The sequence below is a fragment of the Schistocerca americana genome, chromosome 2, assembly GCF_021461395.2.
Source record: "Schistocerca americana isolate TAMUIC-IGC-003095 chromosome 2, iqSchAmer2.1, whole genome shotgun sequence".
NCBI classification, from domain to species: domain Eukaryota; kingdom Metazoa; phylum Arthropoda; class Insecta; order Orthoptera; family Acrididae; genus Schistocerca; species Schistocerca americana.
In genome coordinates, this window is record NC_060120.1 from 826942580 (window position 1) to 826969308 (window position 26729).

General features: G+C 41.1%; 1 protein-coding gene across 1 annotated transcript in view; it reads right to left on the bottom strand.

The window, feature by feature from the left end:
* The window catches only part of LOC124595453 (methylcrotonoyl-CoA carboxylase subunit alpha, mitochondrial), a 119372-nt gene extending 94024 nt beyond the window's left edge, over positions 1-25348 (bottom strand). The window contains exons 1-2 of the mRNA XM_047134200.1: positions 25172-25348; positions 7579-7765 (exon numbers count right to left, since the gene is read on the bottom strand). Of these exons, the coding sequence (XP_046990156.1) occupies positions 7579-7765; positions 25172-25230 (246 nt within the window). The 5' untranslated portion in view covers positions 25231-25348. The remainder of the gene's footprint in view (positions 1-7578; positions 7766-25171) is intronic.
* Between the last annotated feature and the right edge of the window lie 1381 nt (positions 25349-26729).

The following is a 26729-nucleotide window of genomic DNA, read 5'->3' on the forward strand; positions in this document are numbered from 1 at the left end:
ACTTAACCCAGTGTGCAACTCACTGTTGATGGGACATTCTCCAAGTAGCTTAGCATTCAACAGTTTCTGTACTTTGGGAGCCTTCATAGTGTCCAGCAGAAGAATACCATTCTGCAGCCTCTTGACAGATTTGAGTTTCCCTGCAAATCCCTCGAGAGAACAGCAACAATTTTTCAAAAGAACCGTCCACATGGTTAATCACAACAAAAACATCACCCACTGCAGGATGCAGTCTGTTACTTTGATTACTATCCTTCACAGTCAGAGATGACCCAAGTGGAATAACCACATGAGGTCTCTTCAGATTTTGGGTGTTAATACTGCCCAACGGTCCACCCGAACCACTGGGAGTTGAAACGTGAGATTTAGGCTTCATGGTGTTCCCATGTGCAGCTAGGGAAGGAGGTCCTCCCAGAAAGAGCCACACCTGCCAGGGTAAGCCTTCTACAACTGAGGTGTGAGCGGTTCTACAGAGGTTGCCCACTAACGAATGTTCCACCTCAACAGCCATGCACCTCATCAGCACATTGTTGAAGCCTGCCCAGAGCTTACAGTGACGGGATTGGCGGTGTTTACCAGTACTCGGTTCAGCAACCCTGGGATCATCAAGCCCCTACCCAGCAAATGAATGCCTAGCCCCTGAGGGCACAGTTCTCCAGTGTCATTCCGTATTTCTTGAGAGATCAATGATAACTATAGTGAGGTATTTGACCAGATCACATTTAAAAGATGCCAGGTTGTTGACTATCAGTTTCTTTGGAATGTTGTCATTGTGTATCTTTATGAGGCCAATCTTGGTGGATCTTTGGCATGAGTCACTTTTAATTATCTTCTTATGTGATGCAGAATAGCAGAGAACATTGCTTTCTTTCTGCAATTTTATTTTGTAGTATCAATGGTAATCTTCATGGAAACAAGATGATGAGTCACCACCAGAAGAACCAAGCATCATGTCTTTCCTACAACACACAGGTGATGAAAGTCACGGGATACTTTCTAATATTGCCAGACTTCCTTTGCCTAGCATAGTGCAGCAAGTTGAAGTCACATGGACTCAAAAAGTTGTTGGAAGTCCCCTACAGAATTACTGAGCCATACTGCCTCTATAGCTGTCCAAAACTGCAAAAGTGTTGCAAGTGCAGAATTTTGTTCACACTGACTTCTCACTGAACAGAGCCCACAAGGGTTGGAAGCAGAAAGAGAGGTCGATGGTTGAGAACGATCCAGTAGCAACACAGAAATGAATAGGAGTGCCTGTGTTGAGGATGCACAGCTCCTGAGATATCGTGAGGCTCTCCAGTACCCAACGCAGAGCTTGAGCCCCACATATACGATGGGCACTGAAATCTCCCAGTAGGAGAAATGGTGGGGGAGTTGTTTTATAAGATCTATTATAGCCTCACAGTCAACCACATCACATGCAGCTAAAGGTAGTGAGCGAACAGTGATCCTCTGACATACTTGGAACCTCAGCTGCAACCGCTTACAGGTCAGTAGCTATGGAGAGAGCAGAGGAGAGGTGCGCGTTATTGACAAACAAAGCAACCCCTCCCTTGGTCTTTTATCAACACAGGTCATCCTTGCGATAGAGTGTATAGCCCCTTAGCACAAAGGCATTAGATGCTTTAAAATGTGTTTCCTGCAAACACAAGCACAGGGGGCACTCCTGTGCAAAAGTTTCAGTTCCTCCACATGAGTCCTGAGCCCATTAATGTTCCATTGCAGTATGGAAAGTGTTTTAATGGCTATGTTTTACTCTGTCTTTCCCCTTCTTGTTCCAACATGGTGGCAAGATGGCAACAGACGGGTGGGGCTCACTTGAGGAACTTTCTGGATCCTACAGGCAAACATTGACATCCATAGCACAAGGATGGTAGCATCATCATTAAATCCATCAGACAGCAACTAGGTTGCATGGTTTGATGGTTTCTGAGCGGATTGCTTTGGCCTTTAAGCCTTCATCTCCAGCTTGGATTTTGGGGACGGACACATTATGCTCAGCAACTTGCAACTTGCAATGCTTCAGCAATAGGCTGGCAGTTGCATTTAAAGGTGCCCTGGTCAACAGCCACAGTCTCTTGATTATGTCCCACGAGTGTTCGATGGGACTCATATTGGGCAATCTGGGTGACAAAATCATTCGCTTGAACTGTACAAAAGTTCTTCAAATAAGTCAAAAACAATTGTGACCCAGTGACATGGCACATTGTCATCCATACAAATTCCATCATTATCTCGGAATGTGAAATCCATGAGGGGCTGCAAATCATCTCCAAGTAGCTGAACGTAAACATTTCCAGTCAATGATTGGTTTGGTTGGACCAGAGGATCCAGTCCATTTCATGTAAAAACAGCCCACACCATTATGTAGCCACCACCAGCTTGCAAAGTGCCTTGCTGACAACCTGGGTCCACGGCTTCATGGGGTCTGTGCCATAACTCAAACCCTACTGTCAGTTCTAACCAACTGAAATTGCAACTCATCTGACCAGGCCACAGTTTTCCAGTCACCTAAGGTCGAACCGACCTGGTCATGAGCCCAGAGGAGGTACTGTAGGCAACGTCATGCTGTTAGCAAAGGCACTCGCATTGATTGTCTGCTGCTATAGAACATTAACGCCAAATTTTGCATTCATGATATGTTCATCATACATCCCACATTGATTTCTTCAGTTATTTCATGCAGTGTTGGTTGTCTGTTATCATTGACAGCTCTTTGCAAATATCATCCCACTGCTCTCAGTCGTTAACTGAAGGCCGATGTCCACTGTATTGTCTGTGGTGAGAGGTAATGCCTGAAATTTGGCATTCAAAGCACACTCCTGACACTGTGCATCTTAGAATACTGAATTCTATAATTATTTCTGAAATGGAATGCCCCTCATGTCTAGCTCCAACTACCATTCCACGTTCCACGTCTGTTAATTCCCACCATGCGGCCATAATCACATTGGAAATCTTTTCACATGAGTAACCCTAATACGAATAACAGCTCCATCAATGCACTGACCTTTTATACCCGATGTATGTAATACTGTTGCTGTCTGAATATGTGCATATCGCTATCCCATGACTTTCTGTCACCTCAGTGTACATCGGCCCTACATCGAAGAATCAACTGCATTTTAATTAAGAATAGCATCTCTTTTGTCTCAAGTGCGCCTCACCATTGTCGATTATGATAGCAAACTCCAAAAACAAAGAGTACCATGCGGCTGAGGCAAGAAATTCATTGGTCTGACAGTAAGAACTATGTAAGAGAGACTGAGTGATCGTATGTGCCTCACCAGCCTTCTCCAGCTCAACAAATACTCTCCCATGAAACAAAGATTGTAGTACAAGCTTTAGCAACCCTAGTGACATGCAAATGATAGATAAGAATGTATCTACATGTGTAACATCAACCACATTTTGCAAGGGTGCCTGCGGCACCTTGTAGAGGCAAATTGAAGACTGCCTGACAGTGGACATCCTCTCCACTGCTATTATACAACTTCGTCTTCACCAGTGAACAACAACTACCACTGCTGTTTACATGGATTGGTTTAGTGCTTCAACTGATGGGAGTGTAGTTTCCCTGTTGTTAGATTTAACTGAATTTTTTTTATAGATTTACAACAAGCCAGATTAATTGCAGGACAACTTTGATTAATATTGTGGTTACAATATGTATGCCTAGCGAAATAGTTGTGTTCAGATTTCATCAATGTCAGTCACGAACTATCATATCTTATTTTTTATCTTATGCTGGTTTCCATCGAGAACTATTTTTGTTTTGTTTGTGGGCTAAAAGAAAATTTTAATTTGTTGTAATAGAAAGTTTATTTTTGTGCAATAAATGTTAACGGCTCTAAAGCGAGGATTACAAAACGGGCCTCTCTCTATTCAAATAGGATGATCAAGGAGGCTAATCTGTCTCGCATGGAACCTCATGAACAGGACAGTTTGTCCAATACCAGTAACCTATTTGACACTGTAGTGAAATGACCACATACATTACAAAGGGATGTTCCCAACTGCCAGTCCTGGAGTCCTGATGAGGCATCTGCAAACACATGCCACTGGTGGGGTCATGGCCCACAATGGAGTGTGGGAAAATAGTACATGGGGGAGGTAGCCTTCAAACTGCCCACCCAAAACCCAAGCACTTCTTCCTCTACGCTGAGGATACATTTGCAGCTTGGGAACATGGCAGTCTGATCTAAGTGAATTTCTGGACCACCTCAACAGCATCCATTGAAACATTGCATTCACTACTGATGCAGAGGAGAATTGCTCTTTCCCTTTCTTGGACATACTGATAAGGAAAGGCATATTGTACACAAGACCATTCAGTGCACATGAAAAAAACCTACACAGACCTGTATCTACAAGGAAAAGGCTGCCATCATCCAGAGCAGAGGTAGACAGTGTTAACCATCCTGGTGCGTAGGGAATATGTTATCTGTGGTGGAAGAAAGCCTCTCAGTCAAGCTACAAAACTTTAAGGAAATCAGGAAGAGGAGAAAGGAGGCAAGGGTTCTGCTTTTTGTCCTTACCTTGGGCCACTCTCAGCCGAAACTGTGAGATTAGTTGGAAAACTAAACATCAAAATTGTCTTCCCACCACAGGCTAAGATGAAAACATTCTTTGGCTCTGCAAAAGACTGCCCCCTTTCCCATCCCTTGTGGTAGAAAATGGTGGACAGCATATTGAACACATCTTGCACCAGTCTCACAACAATTAGAAACTGACCTCATTTTGCTTCTTATGCAGTTTTTGGTATCAGGACAATCAAAAATCAGGCAAACACAGCGCCGTATCTTGCAATGCTGCAAGTGACACATCAGGTATGTACTACTGGGATGCACACAAGTATCAGGAATGGTATAGCACAGCATAAACGAAGATCACACTTTTGACTTTGAGAACACCAAGGCGTTATGACTAGCAACCAGCCACTGGACGTCAGCATTATATAAAAATACACAGAAATACAGATCCACAAGAATCTTGTCAATAGGATGAAGGTTACAAATTTAATTTGGCAAGGAATCCTGGATTAGCGACAAGACAATGAGTGCGCCCAGCACACTCAGTATGCAAGACAAATATGGAATGTTCCTGCAGAGATACGAGTGTCGTCTCCAGCCCACCTCCAACCCCCCACTACTATATCTCCACCTCCACCCCCTTATCCACTGGCTACACAGGACCCAGCTGCCGGCAACTAGGTGGAGGTGTTGCACCATCAGTACAAACATTCGGACATACACAATATCTCAGTGCTTTGCCAGAAGATCATGAGTATGATGTTCATTCAAATGTCACAATGTCTCAATGCTGCCACCTGGCACGAAACACAGGAGCTGTTCATCATGGGTATACACGGAGTGCACAGCACAACAGGGCCTCATACACTGATGATGACATTTCAGTTTGATACAAAAAAATTTGTCCAGCTTTGACATTGCATTTGGCGTAAAACCTGAGAATTTTTATTACAAGACATCCATTGGGAACCACTGCAGTTTCACACCATCACTATTACTATCACTACTACTAGTACAACAACAACACCAACAAGCCTGCTTGACAGAAATTCTGCACCATGTTTACTGGTCAGTTCACATACAGTTACGGGATCACGACATTTTTACACTTATTCTATTGTCATGGAAAGTGGGTATTAAGGTGGGTGTTCAACTGCTCAGAATGACATCTAATTTGACCAGCATATTACTCACACAGAGGGAAACATTATGGGGAAAAAATTAACAAAAATTTTACCAATAGAAGGTGCTGTAAACACCAGAATATGCACACCAACAGGCAAACAATACATGGCTGTTCCTCAGTTTGCGTCTGAGATGCCTAACATGACTGTCTCCACGAAGGATCACAAGCTGCTGGTAAACCTCTTTTTACAAGAATCATGACCACATGCCAGTAGCCCTGCAGAAGTTCTGGACACTGAAGGGTATGAAAAAAGGCATTGGTCCAAATCTGCTAAGGGTCTGGAGAAAATGATCACAAAATTCAAAAGATGGGTTCTCTTGAATTGCAATGCAGCAGAGGGAGTAAAGCAGTTGATTTGATGACTGTCAAATGTGTGGTCACAGTATTGCAGAAGCAGTCGAGCGGTGGTGTGCAAACATGCAGTGCAAGGGGAATTGCCTGAACATTGGACATGCCTGTGACCACGGTGCATAAAATCCTATGAAACATCCTGCATACAAAATCACCCATTTTCAGGAGTTGCTTCCTGCTGACCTGCTAGCAAGGCCAGTGTTTGCTCTGGAATTGCTTTCTCACATGGAAGTGGACGATGAAATATACAGAAGTGCAGAATGTGGGCAATGGAAAAACCGCACACACATCAATCAGCACCATTTCATTCTGCAAAGGTGACTGTGTGGTGAAGGTTGACAGCATCATTTATCATAGGGCTGCATTTTTTGAGGCTATGAGTATGAGTCCTGCGGGTTCTGTTACCTGTACTGACAATCATTCCAACCCTTCAACAGTATGGATGTGTGGGTAGGGCCATTTTTATGTAAAATGGCACTCCCACTGCACATTGTACAGCCAGTGACATGACTGCTGCACAGGCATTTCGGAAATGCTATGATTATCAGCTGTCATTTCCCTACAGCCTGGTCGTCCAGATCATCTGATCTTAATATGTGTGATTTCTGGTTATGGGGTTACCTGAAAGATGTTGCATTCAGTGCTCCAATTATAAATGTAGCTGAATTGAAGACCCGCATTGCGCAACATATTCTGAACGTGACCCCCCACCCCCAAGTCACTCTTAACTGTTCTGGAACATGCTGTTTCTCAATTTCTGCTTGTGGTAGAAAACGGTGGACAGCATATTGAACACATCTTGCACCAGTCTCACAACAATTAGAAACTGACCTCATTTTGCTTCTTATGCAGTTTTTGGTATCAGGACAATCGAAAATCAATTTTTCCCATCCAATATGGTGCAACTTTGCCATGGGCTTACCTAACTAACAATGACAAAAATGTTGACTGCTGAACTTGTACAATCACACACACTGAATGATACAGACGGTGTAATGTGCAACTCAAACCACAGCCATTGTATTGCAATTCATCTATCATCTGCTGACTCTGTTTACATTTTTACATTAAGTGCCACCTATTGCTAACTTTTTTTCCCACGACATTTCCTCCAGCATCAATAACATAATTTTCAAATTTGACATCATTCAGAGCAGTGGTTCCATTTCTCAAATTTGACATCATTCAGAGCAGTGGTTCCATTTCTACAGAATTTTGAATCTGGAACTTTAATTATGGACAGTCCGAGTAACAGTGTAATCATGTGCTGGGCACATGTAAAAAAAAAAAAAAGTTGGATTCTTCATTCCCTTACAGTATGCAACTTGTTAGTAAACAAGAACACACAGACACTTTAAACATTTTTTTTCCTATTAATACGCAAATACATATCTAATGTAGATATGATGTTGCACTGAGCTATACACTCTTCTAAATATATATAGTTATACAAGTATATATTACTCAATAAGACAGTACTGTAATTTTAAGAAACATCAAGACAATTACCATTGAGACATGTAGAGCAGCAGCATCTGCGTCACTATATACTGCAACAGTTTTAATACCAAGCTTCTTTGCTGTTCTCATTACACGACAAGCTATTTCTCCACGATTTGCAATGAGGATTTTTTCTATGTGCTTGTTGAGCCCAGAGGAGTAGTGGCAACATTTCTGCCGGTGGTGGATAAAACCTCTGAAATGAAAGGTTGTAATTATAAGGCTGTCACTCGACTGTATGAATTTTTTATAGGGTTTATTTTTCCTGTTTCGGAAGAAAAAATCTTTGCCCATAAGTTCCAGTGTAAACCAGGACTATGTCTCACATTTCAGATGTTTTGAGGCTTGATATAAATTGGCACTCGAATGTAACAACTGTGATCTACACATACAGTCGGGTCTCTACCTATTCTCCTAATCCTTCATTTCATAAACTTACCTAATGACTATGGCACTATATATTAAATGGCACACACTACACCCTTCCAATGACCTGGAAAAAAGTATACCCAGTCAGTTTAAGCAGATGGGGTGCAACATTTTGCAAGGAATCTTCTCTTTTTTTTTGGGGGGGGGGGGGGGGGGGGGAGTGCAAGGCCAGCAGGGTGCAGGGTGGGGGGTAGACAAGGGAGATGGTGGATAGGGGAGGTGGTACACAGGGGAGGGGGGGGGGGGGGGGGCAGGGCATTTGCTTATTACATATATAAAGGGGACCCAAGAAGTTCACATCCAAGTTTTCTCAAGATCTAAACCTCGAACTGCTCTACATTTTTAGCTATTCTGTGCAGTACTTCTGTTGCTTACAACTGAAAGTGTCTCATTGCTTACATTAAAGTAATCAGTTTCCAAACACACATCTGCGGTTGTGGTAAATAAAAGAGCTAAATAAATTTTTTGGCACCAAGTTAATCTAATTTTCATGCTAGTTTTAACTTTGACTTCAGAACCAATGACAAAATTGTCACTCTCTCATAACTTGTATATCCCCCCATGCTTGCAAAACCATAAGGTGTAAATGTAAATAATGTTAGAACAAAGTTCAAAACAAGGTGTTATTTTTCTGAAGATATTACGTGATACATAAACACATTGAAACAGGATAAGAAAAAAATTGAAGCGTGTGAGATCTTGTGTAACAGAAGGACACTGCAAATTAAGTGGGCTGATAAGATGATAAATGAGGAGATTCTCTGCAGATTTCGCAAGAAAAGGAATATTTGGAGACTGACCAGAAGGAGCCAGATGATAAGACCTGTGTTAAGACATCAGAGAATAACTTCCACAGTACTAGGGGCAACTTTACAGGGCACGAACATGTAGTGTGTATTTATTTTATTTTTATTTACTGATTTACATAAATAAGTCATGTGGGGGCCACATCACACTAGTCAGAAGATGGGGGGAGGGAGGAAGAGTGCGTGCGTACACACACACACACACACACACACACACACACACACACACACACACACACACACACACACAGTGAACAAGAATAATTTGAAAGTCTAAGGCAGATATCTCCACATTTTACATGCCTCCTTACCACTAGTATTTGTGGCAGTTCCTTCAGCCAATTTTTATACTTAAACATAAATTTTCCATTGTCTTACTGACTGCATTAAATAAGATACATTTCCCAGTTACTCCAAAAGTATTACTGTCTTGAAAAAAGTAATAGATTATCAAAATGGAAACAAAGGTGTTACACAATATTAACAGATGAACACAAACATTAAAATAGTCACAATATGACATTCTAGGCAAATAAGTCTTCCACATTTTGAGCAAACACAGTTTACAGCACTGACAAACTATGTTCTTTCTCTAATCAACATCAAGTCCGCTCAGATCACCAGACTTTAACCAGTTATGTTGTTTATCAGCTTGCTTTATCTGAGAACAATTTATCACCCCCTCAATTTAACTCCAACAAACTTCTTACATAGGTCGGAATGAAATTTTGACTCTGCAGGAGAGAGCAAACTGTTACAAAACTTACTAGCAGATTAAAATTGTGTACTGAAGTGGAACTCAAACTCAGAACCTTACCTTTCGCAGGCAAGTGCTCTACCAAATGAGCAATCAAGACATGACTCATGACCTACTATAATAGTTTCACTTCTAGCAGTGCCTCTCTCCAACTTTCCAAACTTTACAGAAGTTCCCCTGCATACTTTGCAGGACTAGCATGCCTGTCAGAAAGTGTCAAGGTGCAGAGGAATATAGGGACACAGTGATCCACTAACCATCCTGAAGGCATGTGGCTGACAACACAACCAACCTGCAAACCTCCTCCAGCATTATACCAACACTTAGCAAGACTCCGGTACAGATGTACTGACACAGCAGTGCATCAATCAGACATGCATGTTATCACTATCAGTCAGAAATACAATTCGGAGCAAGGATATACAAACAGGATCAATGGCCTACAGGCTGCAAAGAGTTTAGTGACAGAGTTCAGCTAAACTGTATGTCGAGCGGACGGCCTCCTCTGGTGCACCACCAGTCATGCTCCTCGCAGTCTGATGTTTGACACCACACGGGGCTGCCATTAAATCCAGTGAGCCCTTTACCTAGCTATTACCTGTGCTAACTCCAGTCACTCCAGCCAGCAAAAATGCTGCACTGGCACCAGTTAACCACCAATACCATCTCATTACTGTGAGAAGCGCTGCCTTTCAGCAGCATACAAGGCCTTCAGGCATGACCATATCCACTGCACAGGTATGAAGAGACTACAGTTCAATGGCAGGCTGTGTCCATTGGACAACAGTGCACATTTCTATCACTCCAGTTTGATGTAACAATAAAGAGTTTTCCTTAATTCCAATTATCTTTTTGCGGCTGCCCCCACCTCCGACAGACTCATTTCATCCCTGCCATTCAATCAAACCCACAACATGTGGGCTGGAGAGTAACTCTGCCATCCTGACAACTGGAAGAACGCCTCCCTATCCTCCACAGTGGTTATACTATAACATAACCCCCTACATTTGGTATTAGAAGTGGGTTGGCAGAGGTACTACCAATGTTATCAACAGTACTTACGTACCAGCCTGTAAGAATCTTAGATGTTCATGGGTGCCATACATCCTATGAGCCTGGTTACGTATCCTTCCCTTTTTTGCTTTTCTGTGTAAAAATGCATCATAGTTAATATGTCAGGAAACACTGCAAGTGTATGTTGGGGAAGTATAGCCGAGTGAAGTCCATAGAATGCTTGAATCAGATAAAGAGCTTTTCTCTTCCTTTCTATTTCTCCACCACGCTACTTCCACTTCTATTTGTGACTCTTTTGTCTACTTATGTAGGCGAAAGTCAAAATATAGAGCTGACAGTATAAAAATTAGAGCAGTGTTTCAACAAGTATTACAAGGTTGCAATAGTATCTTATGGTATGATTTTCTGTCTTTTCATCATGCAACATCTGAGTCAAAACAGCACATTATGGCACTGAGATAACACACTGATGCAAGAAGGATCAATGGCTATGGCATCCTCACTATAACACTCCCAGTCCCTCAAAGTTCAACAGGCATGATAGCAAAGAATCTGCCAGGGATAAGTGCCAGAACCATGGTAGGGAATTGTGGGTGAAAGATCATGGTGTCGTAATGGGAGAACTTGGCAAGATCCAGGAAAAATGTAATGAGATGGAAGTGTTAGGTGCATAATACGAGTTATAATAATGTGGCACAGGTTGGAGCTGTAAGAGCACCTATGGCTAGTTGTGAAATAGAAGTCTAAACGATGGAGCACAGGTTGAAGCTGGTTGTGCATCTGTGACTGATTAACTACATCAGTGATATCACAAGAGCTTATGGAGCACGATATCCTGAACAGTTCTCTCTGTGAAGCTGTATGATTTGGGCAATAGTTCTCCTGGTGTAATGTGATTGTTGTGACTATCATGGATTCTTTTTGAAAATATTTTATGTGGTGTCACCGCCAGACACCACACTTGCTAGGTGGTAGCCTTTAAATCGGCCGCGGTCCGTTAGTATACGTCGGACCCGCGTGTCGCCACTATCAGTGATTGCAGACCGAGCGCCGCCACACGGCAGGTCTAGAGAGTCTTCCTAGCACTCGCCCCAGTTGTACAGCCGACTTTGCTAGTGATGGTTCACTGACAAATTACGCTCTCATTTGCCGAGACGATAGTTAGCATAGCCTTCAGCTACGTCATTTGCTACGACCTAGCAAGGCGCCATTATCATTTGCTATTTATCTTGTGATGCATGTACCGTCAGACCGATGTTTACCAATTATGGATTAAAGTTAAGTATTCCAGAAGCTACGTACCTTTTTTGCTAGACTCAACTCCTTTAACTGTTCCAGACCTCATGCCAGCCTGCGTGAGCTTAAACGCGTGCCTTTCGGCTATCTCATAGTGGCTTGGCTGTCTTGCCAAGTCACAGCATTTTATGTTCTAGCTCTCCTAGCCAAGTTGTAGTCTTGCACATTAAGTAGCAGATTTTTAAGATGTGACAATAAGATGCGATCACTAAATCCGATGATGAATAATGAAGGGAATGAGTTCATTATGTTGATAAAGATTGGTACAGATTTAAAGTGATTGTGCTCAAATTCTCTAATATTAGATAGGTCAAACGGGTATGGGGTAGCGATTATGTAATCATACAAAAATTCCTGGAATCCCAAAACCCTATGCCTATGAGTTAACACTGCTGCAGATTGGATGAGTGAATTTCATGGACTGTCAGTGCTTTATAGACTAGCTTCACCTAGAGACTCTGTGGGATAGCTCAGAAAGTGTTGCATGAAGCACGGAGTTGACTATGTAAACAACGGACCCGAGCAAGAACACTGCAGACAAAAGTAACCACTGAAGTAAAAATATACGTGTGCACCAGGTATTCTAGGGTTTGTACACAGCAAGTGTATATAGTTTTAGAACCAGAAAGTGACTAGAGCTATACAAACCATAGAGAGATTTCTTGTTCCTAAATGTATGTCAGTTCTAACTAGCCTTCATCAGAGGAGCACCACACTACATTCAGAGACCGAATTTCCCCGAAGGGGCAACGATGCAGTGGTGCTGTCTAAATACCATTTCGGAATGTGGTGATCCACATCAGTTTCGAAGGTGTAAGGCTCACAACGCAGTCAACTTGAACCCCCCCCCCCCCCCCCGGCAACATTGTGATGTATGTCAAGACTCTGATAGCAATGTGTTGACATATCAGGGTCAATCAGCCATGCACGCAACCACCACTAGACTACAAAGCAACTCACTGTGAGGATGCTATAAATACGCATGCTCAATAGCCTATCAGCAGCAAAGTGTTCAATGATCGAGTTCAGCAGACCTGCATGCCGAGTCAGGCAGTCTCCACTGTACTGACACGAAGACGCCATGGATCAATGACAGGTTGCACCCACTGGATGAGGGCTCATACTCATATCAGTACCACCTGATGTAACAGTAAAGAGTTTTCTTGAAATCCATTTATCTCAATGTGGCCACCCTCACTTCTAACAGACTCTTATTTTCCTCATCATCTGTCAATCCACAACACCCTGTGTTGGAGGCTGGCTATGCCATCATGACAACCTGAAGAACTATTGCCCCACCTCTTCATAGCAGTTGTAAGACGACGTAATCGTTGCAAAAGGATACAGTGGAGAAATGACTTAGCCACAGCCTAGATTCCAGGATGAATATTTCACTCTGCAGATGTGGCAAAGAATAAGCATATTTCAGTGCTGTTTTACAAACCTTATGGCATTTTCTTCATTCTTATTGTTAATATTTGCAACTATTTTTCCTGAATAGCTACTTCAATAATGTTTTATCATATGGATGATACGAAATGCCATCATATGCAACCAAACATTTTATTGTGTCTACATGTTTTGTCTATTCACACCAGGAATCATCAGTCGTATTAATTTTTCTGCCCTTTTCATGTATCCATGTGTAATTCAGTGCATATTTAAATGTGGCCAACCTTTGTCTATATGAAATCTTTTATTTTTGTTTACACAATGGTCACTTCGTTCCCCAATGGCAGTATACCTGGTCTGTGTGAGACCATGGAATTTATTCACATAGGAAGTTGCGAGGGTATCTGTGTATGTGTGTGTGTGTGTGTGTGTGTGTGTGTGTGTGTGTGTGTGTGAGAGAGGGGGGGGGGGGGGTGTTTTTGGTGTAGGAATGGACGTGTGCTTTGTCGGTCTCTGGTTCTTGTTCATATATTTGATGGAAGTGGGTACAATTAGTTTTGGAGTCTTTGAAGATCTGCTTGTCTGAACCACCACAAGGTGTACTCCGATGAAAAGTACACTCTGAGGATTCTGTGGGAAGCCATGTTCCATGCACTTGATATGGCCATACTACCGAATGTCTTACTTCCTGGGCCTCCAGTAGGTTTATTTCCAATCCTAGTTGTTGTTGAATTTCTCTTTGAGGCTGCAACGGAAAAACTTAGTTTCTGCTGCCTAGTAAAAATTGCTAGCTGATCCAGTATTTATTATTGTCTTCAATCCATTTCTCAATATACGTACACAATTTGTTTTACTACTCACCATATAGCGGAGATGTTGAGTTGCAGACAGACACAACAAAAAGACTACTAAACATGAAAGCTTTCGACTGGAAGGCATTTTTCTGAAATAAATAAAGGCAGCATGATTGGAGAGAGTAAGGAGGAGACTGGAGTGGGGAAGGGGAAGAATAGGAGAGTGTGGGTAGGGGACAGTAAAGTGCTATTTGTGGGAGCTTACAAGGACGAGATGGAAACAGGATAGGGCAGCTAGGTGCAGTCTGGAGGTAAGACACGGGGTGGAAGGAGTGGAGGGGGGAGTGGAAAAGGAGAGAAGTAAAATGACTGTGGCTGTGCTTCTGAAATAGGAGGGTATGAAGTGGGGACAGGGAAGTGGATATGTGAATGAAGGATAATGACTAAAGAAGGCTGAGGCTAGGAGGGTTACGGGAATGGAGAATGTACTGCAGGGAGAGTTCCCACCTGCACAGTTCATAAAAGCTGGTGTTGGTACAATGTATCGAGCACAAGCTGTGAATCAGTCATTAAAATGAAGAACGCTGTGTTCTCAGCAACTATGTGGTCCAGGTATTTCTCGGCCATAATATTTCGGTGGCCATTCATGTGGACAGACAGTTTGTTGGTTGTCATGCACTGTGGTTACAGCTTAGCATGTAAATTGCATGACTGGTTTCACAAGTAGCCCTGCCTTTGGTGGGATAGGTAATGCCAGTGACCTGACTGGAGGATGTGGTGGTAGGAGGATGTATGGGACAGATGTTTCGTATAAGTCTATTGCAGGGATATGAGCCATGAGGTACAGGGTTCGGAGCACAGGTTATATACGGATAGACAGGATATTGTGGAGGTTCAGTGGGAGAGTGGGAGGAAGAATTCCCACTGTGGTAGGCATGGAGAGGATAGTGGTTAGGACATTCCTAATTTCAGCGCACAAACTGAGGTAGCCAAAACCCTGGCGGAGAGTGTGATTCTGTTGCTCCAGTCCTGGGTGGTACTGAGTCACAAGGAGAATGCTCCTCTGTGACTGAACGGTAGGACTTTTGGAGGTGGTGAGTGGCTGGAAAGATAATGCATGGGAGATCTGTTTCTATTCAAACCACCTACAAACCCTGCCACAGTGACCCCAATCCAGAAATCCAGGAGATCTCCAGGCTCTCCTCAAATCTATAGGCCCATCCCAGAACCTCTCCTCAGTCAGTCTCTCCCCTCATCTCTACCACCAGCTGCACTCTTACCTTCTACATGGTTCCTAAAGCACATAAACCCAACAACCTAGGGTGGCTCATTGTGGCCGATTACTGTACCCCTACTGAGAGAATCTCTGGTCTCATAGACCAAACCCTTCAGCCTATTACCTGCAGCCTATCCTCCTACATAAAAAATACCAACTATTTCCTCCACCGACCCTCCACAGTTCCTGTTCCTTTACCATATGGTGCCCTGCTCATCACTATTAACATCATCTCTCTTTACACTAACATCCCTAACGCCCATAGCCAAACTGCTATTGAACACTACCTTTCACAACACTCAGATTCCAAACCTACAACCTCCTTCCTGGACACCATGACCAACTACATCCTCATCCACAATTACTACTTCTTTGAAGGCTGTTGTTGTTGTGGTCTTCAGTCATGAGACTGGTTTGATGCTACTCTATCCTGTTTGATGCTACTCTATCCTGTGCAAGCTTCTTCATCTCCCAGTACCTACTGCAACCTACATCCTTCTGAATCTGCTTAGTGTATTCATCTCTTGGTCTCCCTCTATGATTTTTACCCTCTACGCTGCCCTCCAATACTAAATTGGTGATCCCTTGATGCCTCAGGACATGTCCTACCAACCGATCCCTTCTTCTAGTCAAGTTGGGCCACAAACGCCTCTTCTCCCCAATCCTATTCAGTACTTCCTCATTAGCTATGTGATCTACCCATCTAATCTTCAGCATTCTTCTGTAGCACCACATTTTGAAAGCTTCTATTCTCTTCTTGTCCAAACTATTTGTCGTCCACGTTTCACTTCCATACATGGGTACACTCCATACAAATACTTTCAGAAATGACTTCCTGACACTTAAATCTATACTCGCTGTTAACAAATATCGCTTCTTCAGAAACGCTTTCCTTGCCATTGCCAGTCTACATTTTATATTCTCTCTACTTCGACCATCATCAGTTATTTTGCTCCCCAAATAGCAAAACTCCTTTACTACTTTAAGTGTCTCATTTCCTAATCTAATTCCCTCAGCATCACTCGACTTAATTCGACAACATTCCATCATCCTCGTTTTGCTTTTGTTGATGTTCATCTTATATCATCCTTTCAAGACACTATCCATTCTGTTCAACTGCTCTTCCAAGTCCTTTGCTGTCTCTGACAGAATTACAATGTCATCGGCGAACCTCAAAGTTTTTATTTCTTCTCCATGGATTTTAATACCTACTCCGAATTTTTCTTTTGTTTCCTTTACTGCTTGCTCAATATACAGATTGAATAACATCGGGGAGAGACTACAACCCTGTCTCACTCCCTTCCCAACCACTGCTTCCCTTTCATGTCCCTCGACTCTTATAACTGCCATCTGGTTTCTGTACAAATTGTAAATAGCCTTTCGCTCCCTGTATTTTATCCCTGCCACCTTCAGAATTTGAAAGAGAGTATTCCAGTCAACATTGTCAAAAGCTTTCTCTAAGTCTACAAATGCTAGAAACGTAGGTTTGCCCTTCCTTAATCTAGCTTCTAAGATAAGTCGTAAGGCATCACCTACAAAATAATTCGGGTTATGGCAATGGGCACCCATATGGCACCATTTTGTGCTCATGGGCCATCTGGAGGAATCCTTTCTAACCTCCCAGAACCCCAAACCCCTCACCTGATTCAGATTCACTGATGACATCTTTGTGATCTGGATCAATGGTGTGGACACCCTATCCACATTCCTCCAGAACCTCAGCACCTTCTCCCCCATTCACTTCATGTGGTCCTCCTCAACTCAACAAGGGACCTTCCTCTCTGTTGATCTCCACCTCAAAGATGGTTACATCAGTACATCTATCCATATCAAATCTCCCAACCACCAGCTGTCACCCATTCCATACCATGAAGTCCCATCCACACAGCCTAGCTGTCCATAGTCATCACATCTGCAGTGATGAGAAGTCTCTCTTGAAATATACCAAAAATCTCACTGAAGCCTTCAAAGACCAAAATTAGCCTCCCAGTGTTGTACAGAAACAGATCTCTCACGTCTTATCTCTCCAATCACCCAGCACTTCCAGAAGTCCCACCGTCCAGCCACAGAGGAGCATTCCCCTCATGACTCACACTCACAGAGGACCGGAGCAACTGAATCACATTCTCTTCCAGGGTTCTGACTATCTCTCGTCGTGCCCTGAAATGAGAAATGCCCTAGCCACTATCCTCCCCACCCCTCCCACAGAGGTCTTCTGCCACCCACCGAATCTACATAAAATCTTCATCCCCACACAACCCCTGCTAAACCCCTTGCCTCAAGGCTTTTAGCTTTGTAATAGACCCAGGTGCAAGACCTGTCCCCTACATCCTCCTATCACCAAATACTCCAGCCTGGTCACAGGCATTACCTATCCCATCAAAGACAGAGCTACCTACGAAACCTGTCATGTAATCTGCAAGCTAAGCTGCAACCACTGTGCTTTGTTCTATGTAGTTATGACAACCAATAAACTGACTGTCCACATAAATGGTCACCAACAAACTATGGCCAAGAAACAGCTGGACCACCCAGTTGCTGAGCATGCTGCCCAACTTAATGTTCTTCATTTTAATGACTGCTTCCATCCCACCAACACCAGTTTTTCTCAGTTATGCAGCTAGAAACTCTACCTGCAATATATCCTATGTTCTCGTGACCTTCCTGACCTCAGCCTTCGTTAGTCATTGTCCTTCACCCACCTATCCCCTTCCCTGTCCCCACTCCATTTCCCCTCCAGACTGCACCTAGCTGCCCTTCGTCTCTCCATCTCATCCCTGTATGATCCCAAAAACAACACTTTACTGACCCCCCTCCCTGCCCCAATCCGTACCCTTCCCTCCCTTCTCTTCCCCTCCCCAGTCTCCTCCTTACTCCCTCCAACCACGTTGCTTCTCCAGTTGCTTACAGCCTGGCCTCGATAGCCAGACACAGTGGTTAAGAGTGTGTACGCTGTGTTTGCGCACATTGTGTGTGTGTGTGTTTTTTCCAGAAAAATGCCTTCCAAGCAAAAGCTTACATGTTTAGTAGTCTTTTTGTTGTGCCTGCCTGCGACTCAACATCCCCACTATAAGGTGAGTGGCAATCTTTCCTTTTCATTATATTGTCATTACTGAAAGCAATGGAAGCATTTCATTTCAAAGTACCTAATGTACAACATGGTAGACTTTAGACTTTTTATATTCTTTTGCTGATCTCTTAGTGTATAACACTACCTGAAGAGACAATGTCATCAAAGTACAGGAAGTTGCCCACAGTCTCAATCTCTCTCTCGCTCACTCTAATTCCAATAATTAGATGGAGAGTTGAAGAACTTCTGTTCAATTAGAAGCATACTGTCATTCCCTGTTTAGAAATTCTTCTATGGAATAGGAGTAATTGACAAATATGTATCATTTCAGTTTCTTAAGTTAATTTTGGTATCTATCATATTCTTGTACCACACTAAGGCTCTGAGACTGATAGCCTAAATCATTTTTTCTTTGGTATTATAGTTAGGAATGTTGCTATTGACTTCAAATTGCGAATGAGTGTGGGCTCCTATTTTCATAATGGAGTAAATGTAGTATGAAGCTGTTCTCAGTACGATTAACTCACATAATATCCTATTACAGGCTTCTGCATATCAAACACTTTCTTCCAAAATGAAGACTTACTTTAGAATATGATGCCTTATTAGATTAGCGAGTGAAAATAATAAAAGTCAAGTTTTTGATATTTTGCATCTCTTAATCTATTATTACCTGTAGTCTTCCAGGTATTGTTCTTATCAATATAAACACCTACGAATTTAGAATATTCTGTTTCATTTATTGATTTTCCTTTACGCATTAATTCTAATGGTGTTGCCAGGACTTGAGCAGAACAAAATTGTGTGTCCTGTGTTTTAAATAAGTACAGCCAGGATTAATTCGCAGCCAACCAGTTAATAATTTTCAAGAAAGCTTTATTTATATTTTCCAGTGTTACAGTTTTGTCATTATAAAATCATTATTGGCAAAGAGAATTACATTAGCTGCTTGGCTATACAATGACAGATCTTCTACATATAACAAGAATATGAGACTAAGTATCTTATTTTCAGATAAGTGTGAAATGTTTCTAGGGGAGTATTGAAGAATACAATAAAAACAGTCAATTTTGACCAGTGGTGCTATCAACCAGTGTGGCAACAATGATGTGTCACACATTCATGCGAATTTTAGCTATCCAAGTACCAGGGACCTCAAAGAAATAAGGTGGTTTTGTATACAGGTGTTCACATTATTTACACCCACAAATCTATTTTGAACTTCAAAATACTGGATTACAGTGGTAGTTTTCACAGAGGATGTTAACGTAATTAATGTGCCACATATACGAGATTGATGAGTCACATTTGTTTAAAACACACCAAACTGTCGCCTTAAAAAAAAACACCATAGCTTACTCCCAATTATTAAAAGATGAACTGGAAAATCAGGTAATGAATTGGTGACAATAATCTGCCTAGCAATTATAGGCCAGTTTCTCTTGTACCCCTTTTATCCAAGGTCACTGAGAAACTAATGAGTATTCAAATAATCAATTTTCTAGATTCTCATCAATTACTTTCAAATAGCCAGTTTGGGTTTAGGAAAAAATCTAACAACATGTGATGCTGTTATGAGCTATATATGTAACTGTCTTGAAGCAAAAGAAGAAAAATTTATTGTAAGTACAAAGTATTTTGATTCATCAAAAGCGTTTGACACTGTGTGCCACAAAACTCTGCTGCTGAAATTAAAAACTGTAGGTTTCTCCGTCTCTGCTGTTAAAATTATTCAGTCATACTTATCTAATAGATCTCAAACTGTTTACTTCAAAAACCAATATTCTAGTTTCTTTCCCCCTTTAACCATGGTGTTCTCAAGGGTCAATCATGGGCCCTCTCTTGTTCATATTATATATGAATGACCTACCTAGCAATGTAATAGATGATACTACAAACTGTTACTTGTATGCAGATGGTATCAGTTTAAGTGTTACAGTGCCTATGAACAATAACATAAGTAACTCTACCTCACTCAAGGTAGATCTACTCTCTGACTGGTGTAATGCCAATAGCCTGTTTATGAACATAAATAAAACACAGGAATTAAACATTTCTTATAACAATAGAATCACCTTAGAGACAGTTCCTGTAAAGTTTCTTGGCATTGTTTTGCAAAATAATTTAGGCTGGCAGGCACATGTGAATTATTTAACACCAAAAATTTCTAAAGGAATATTTATGCTCAGAAAATTACAAGCAACAGTAGATGAGAAAATTTTGCTTTCTGTCTATTTTAGTTATATTCACTCTCATTTTACGCATGGGACAATCTTGTGGGGAAATAATTGCTACTTAAAATGCTTATTTACAGCCCAGAAAAAAAGCAGTCAGACTGATATGTAAAGTACCACCTAGAACTCACTGTAGAGAATTATTTATTAAACTTAGTATTATGACCTTGCCATGTATATACATATTTCAATGTGTCTTGTACATTAAAAAGAACTTGTCTAGTTTTGATCTGAATTCTGATGTACATAGTTATAACACACGACACTGTAATGATGTAAGAAAAGACTACTGCTCATATACCAAAACTCTAAACAGCTTCAAACACACATCTGTAAAGCTATTTAATAAACTACCAGAGTCAGTTAAGAGTCTGGAGCTGAAAAAACTTAAGATATTTGTAAGAACTTTCTTTATTCAAGATTGTTTTTATACAATGGAAGATTCTGTGAGCATAATTTCTAACATAGATTAATTATTTGTGTATTTATTGTCATTGTTGTTTGTACATTTATTGACGTTGATTATACAAGCTTCACATCCCTGTAAATGTCTTGTTTTTGGGCAATAAAAATCAATCAATCAATCAATTTGAGGATTCAGACACTGTAGTACACCCGAGGTAATTATTTGTTGTCTACACTCCTTGGTTCAAGTCTAAACAGTCCCATACTCAGTGAATAGTCCCATACTCAGTGAATGAGTTTCGGGAAGCAGACGCAGGAATCCTGCATCGCTGTTAATAGTAATGTCCGAGTGGAGTTGGTTTACCATTGCCTTCTTCTTCTCTGTTACGAATTGTCAAGTGTGTATCTGTGTCACGTGGATGACTGTGATGAGTGTGTATGGGTTTATGTTGTTATGGATGGAGGGAAGGAAGGTAGAGGGTGAAACTTGGTGCTAGCACATAATCTACTACTCTAAAATAACACCAAAGGAACTACAAAGCTTAATTTACCCATACACTGGCCTCATTACAAACAAAAATGTCACACACCCTCACTTCACAAGACAATGCGGAGAGGTTTGGAATTTAATCGAGGGCATTGGCACAAAGACTAGAGATCAGGAACTTTCCGTCGTCATCCCTTCTTCCCCTACCAGCCAAATACTGGTAGTGAAAATTTTCATAGCTGAGTTGTGCATCACTGCACAAGAGTGCATCAGCGACCTCCACTAAGGAGGTGAGTCAAATGTATTTGTTACCTGATTTGTTAGAAGTAATGAATGATGTGTGTGGAACAGTCACAATGCAGCCATATGTAGTGTCAGAGAGGACGTGGGAATAAAATTGTGCAGTGTCTTCCTTAAGTGTGCTAGAAGTTACAAGACTTCATTTGGAAAGAAACATAAATACTCCTTGTGATGCTCTGACAATACAATAATGTACAGTTTCTTTTGTTGATTGGTGTTGAGGTGTCAATTGTTAGTTGGCTGTGTTGCAACAAAATGTTTTGTTAATAAATCAGGAGTAAAAGAGGCCACACACTGAATAGTAGAAGCATTGAGTCATTGACAGACATATAAAAAAAAAGAGCGGAAACTTACTAGCTTTCAGACAAAACCATTAACGAGCTAGGGTCATAACATAAATGGCTAACATATTTTGTTAACAAATAAAAGTTCTGAAACTGAATATTACTACTATCTGAGATGGCATAAGTCCATATCCAATTTCCTTAAAAAATGTGGAACCTTGTGACTAATTACAGGGGAAACCTCATTTCTGCGTGAGTGACAAAGGGCAATGATAATTTCACAAGCTGCAACAATCCTAATGGTAGCTGATGACATCATCAGAGGATTAGTAGTGTAAATCAGCTTCATCTTCAGATGTCATGCTTGATGAAACAGTGAGTGGCAATACAGTACTTACAAAATATTGTGCCCACAATCATCCATCACTGTTAGTGTGGGTTTTTTTTATCCAGAAGATTTATGAAGGTAAGTAATGAGTGCAGATTAACTAGCAGAAAATGTTGTGGTTGAGGTGATGGAAAAGTAGTAGTTAACACAAGCTCCATAGAAAAAGGAAAGAAATGCTGTTAAAGTTGCCTTGAACTCTGAAGTCCAGCCCCTATGTGAACCTGTCCAAGACACCATGGAAATGATCTACAAGGTCGTGTCAGATTTACTAGTGGAACATATTTCCAAAGTAAGAGGAATGGTAGAGCAATACCCACAAAATTCACTATTACAACTGCAATATGGGTGCAAAGACCTACTAAATGAAATGTGGTGGTGTTCAACAGAACAAGGAACTCACTATGTTGACAACAAAAAGTCCACCTACAAGTTACATCAGTGCACAACACTTTCAGCAACTGAACCCATTAAGTAACACTCAGTCTGCAGCATTCATGAAAGTTTTTTGCAGTGCCTTCCAGAGTTCAAGGAGTGAAATAAATGAGAATTGACTTCTTTGCTGAATACCAACAGGAATGAGTGAACAAATGAAGTATGACATCTGCACAATGGCTACTAAGGATTTAATGTGGCTTTCTTGCAGCAGAATTTGTCAGAAACAAACCAATGAGCAGTGAAGTCAATGTTGCAGCATCCAGCACTGTACTCACATTCATTTGCATTTTAATGCAAATCCAGTAAAATAAACCTACTGGTACAGATGCAAAAATCATTTCAACAGCATCTGGACTGTGAGGTCATCGCAATTTATATGATAAGCAGTATAGTAATCACATGAAGTGAATCGAAGATGGTACTCGAACAATAAAAAAAGACAGCCACCACCAACAAAGTGTTTCCTTTGAAAAATCTCACAAGCTACAAGGCTTCATAGAAAAATGAATGTAAACTCTTAAGTTAATAAATTGACAGCAGAAGTAGAGATAGGTATGGTACACTACCTCCAAACATGGTTGTAACATCACTAATTCGGTCATTGAAGAGATGGCATGAGAATTTTTGATGAGACTGTCACAAGAGAACCTGCCAAACACCTGAATGGAAGAAGAAGTAGAAGAAGAAGTGAATGTTTCTCAATGTGGCAATCTTGAGTTTTTGCTTGCTGAGCGGAGTTGCCACTACACTTTTTACATGAAATGCCAGACTCCTGATCTAATTACCAACCATCAACTAGGCCCTAATGTGAAGTTTTCCAATCACCATAGGGACCTCACAATTTTTTTTTTTTTTTCCATACCTAATCTTCTCAGTAAACTTTTTCAACCTGATGGTCACACATTAAGCAACAACTTTTTGTGGTGAATTTCTTCTGATCTTTTAAGTGTTCCACTCATCATTCAACTTCAACTAACTGGCTGCCTGTCAATTTTTGTTCATTATTTCCATACTAGAACTTCTGCTATCATTGTGTAGAAAATGAGTGTTGATAAACTGTTGGAACATTGATACACTGTGTTACTCTTTTGGGGTGTTCTAGGAAAATTTGGGTTACTATTATGACTACAACACTAACCTAGATTCTCTTGACCACAAAACCATCACTTAGTTTAGTGTATAACCCAATCACAATTAAAGTGAGAATTATGAAGCATTCCTGTATATAATTCAAAATGTGTCAATACCAAAACTTTGGGCTGTGACTATAAAATTTAAAACTTCTTACTGAAGTATTATTACTCATTATTCAAAACATGAGAAGAAAAGTTACGATCACTGAGGTGTGGCTTTTCAATGCAAGATTTATGAATGACTTGACTCTCTCAACTCCGGCTGATTTTTTATTCAACTAAGAACTACTGCTCTCTCTTGTCTATTCAAGCATCTATCAGAAACTCATCCCTCCATTTAGGGATCGTTTTTCACAATTTTCACCACTTATGATTGTATCGTTGTCTGCATGGATAAGTCATAGCTATGATATCTACTAAAGTTAACCTGCATAAAGTTAACCTGCATCCTTGATATAAAACTACCGAGAGAGGCAAAAGTTGAATACTTCAGTACACCCATTAACAATACTGATATGAGCACATTAGAAAATAATCTTTGCTTTCAATAGCTGAATAGAAATATATTCCATATTTAAATTTGAAAGTTGTAATAGCCTAGTTCGGGGGAAGGTTTCTGATGCGATGAATATAGAATAGCAATGTTTTTTTTTTCTTTTGGTAAATTCTATGGGGCCAAACTGCTAAGGCCATCGGTCCCTAAATAGCAACAATTGATTTCAAAATTTTTACGGATAGTAAGATGCAACTACTTTCCTCGTGTTCACTGCCTAGAAAGACACACTGTGAATACTGTATAAAGTATTTTTTATACGAGTAATCATTCACTCTCTCTCTCTTCCAGTAGACTATGTTTGTAATTTACAGGCCAATCTTACAAACAACAAGTATAACTGCTTCGTACAGGAGAGGCCATAGGAGCAACTGATGTGTTAAACACATACGTATACCGGTCTACTTTTTTACGTGAAAACTATAGTTAGCGTCTTTATTCCAGCAAAAACCAATACCAGGGGAGCCTGTCGGGATCAAATCATAAAAACTGATCTTTCCATATATGAATGATTCCATTTTAACAAGCAATCCGGCTGTCAAAACTTACTGTTTGATATGAGCTTTTCCGAATAATAAGCACGCTAACGAAACGTTAATTTTATACATTTTGAAGTTCTCGATTAAGATCTCACTGGCCAATCACTACTCCACATCACGCACAATCATTCAAGGTCACTCACACAGAAGTCAACATTCCACCAACTTGTAAACATCACCACGTGTTACAGTCGTAATGCAAAAATGTAATGTGCAAAGATTGTATCGACGGCGCAATGCCGCATCTCCATTGAAGGTTCGGGACAAAGTTCCAGGACTAACAGAAATAGAAATCAGTAAGAGTCTGGTTTCTTACATTCGTACGCACACACACCGAGTGAGGTTGCACAGGACTCGCATTCGGTTCAAACCCGCGTCCGGCCATCCAGATTTAGGTTTTCCGTGAATACCCTAAATCACTCCAGGCAAATGCCGGATGGTAACTTTGAAAGGACACTGGATATACTTCCCTCTCTGCGCTTGTGTTCCGTCACTAATGACCTCGATGTCGACGGGACTTTTAAATCCAATCTTCCTTCCTGAATATATACAACTACAAATTGTGTGTACGTTGTGTAACCATTCTTGTAACATTAGCACATCTATTTGAATACTAAATTATGGTACCCCCCGGCCCCTATTAACAATGTCACTATTAACAACAGAGCAAACGTATAATAAGATATACCTGTAAGTGAACATCTGTTTTCATTGTTATGAAATTACAAATGCAAAATGTCGCGTCTCCTTGCCATTGAGGAGTTCAGGTCTCCACCTGCTATTTCTTTAGCACTCTTTTAGCAGGAAGCTCTCTTTAGCCATTTCTTGTATTTTTCGTCAGCCGATTTATTTCTTCATGTGCTGTTGTAAAGTCTGTAGCAGATCTGACATTTCGTGCTGCCTTGACCAATCTGTCAGAATCGCCCCCTTAGCATTGGAACGTTCAACACGTCGCGTAGTTCATGTTTAGGAAGCTATAAAGCACATGGGCTGTTAGCAGCTTCCAACTTTGTTTAGATTACGTTGATCCACATCGCAGAAGCCAACTCCAACAAGAGTCATTGTCAGTTTTACCACGACTTTGAAGGATGGTGGATGTGCAGTCTGGGTTGACTACTGAATAAAATCTGGGAAGCGATGTCTGTTTTTTTCTCTCTTGATACTTTGAAGGAAGATTGAGTTTTAAAGTGCAATCAGTGACATGCTCATTGGAGGCAGTTGATGTCTGACAAAGTGTCAAATATAGTCGTAAATTTATGTGGCACCAAAGTAATTCACTATGAGGATCCATTGGATAGGATGCAGATTGCCCAATTGATCATTTCTGTCTACTCTTGCTTCAGTTAAAGAAAACGTCTTGTATGCTGCACTTGAGTGTCTGTCTGCTCATAATGTGAATGGAAGCAAGGCAGATTAGATTTTAAAACTCATCATTGATACTTCACACAGTAGGGGGTGTATGACATCATCTGCATTACAGAGCCGTCTGTTCACTGGCGTTTTCATTGGACAGTCGAATGTGGAATAAGAATTCTGTAGAAGGTCATGTGAACTGAGCATGTAATGTA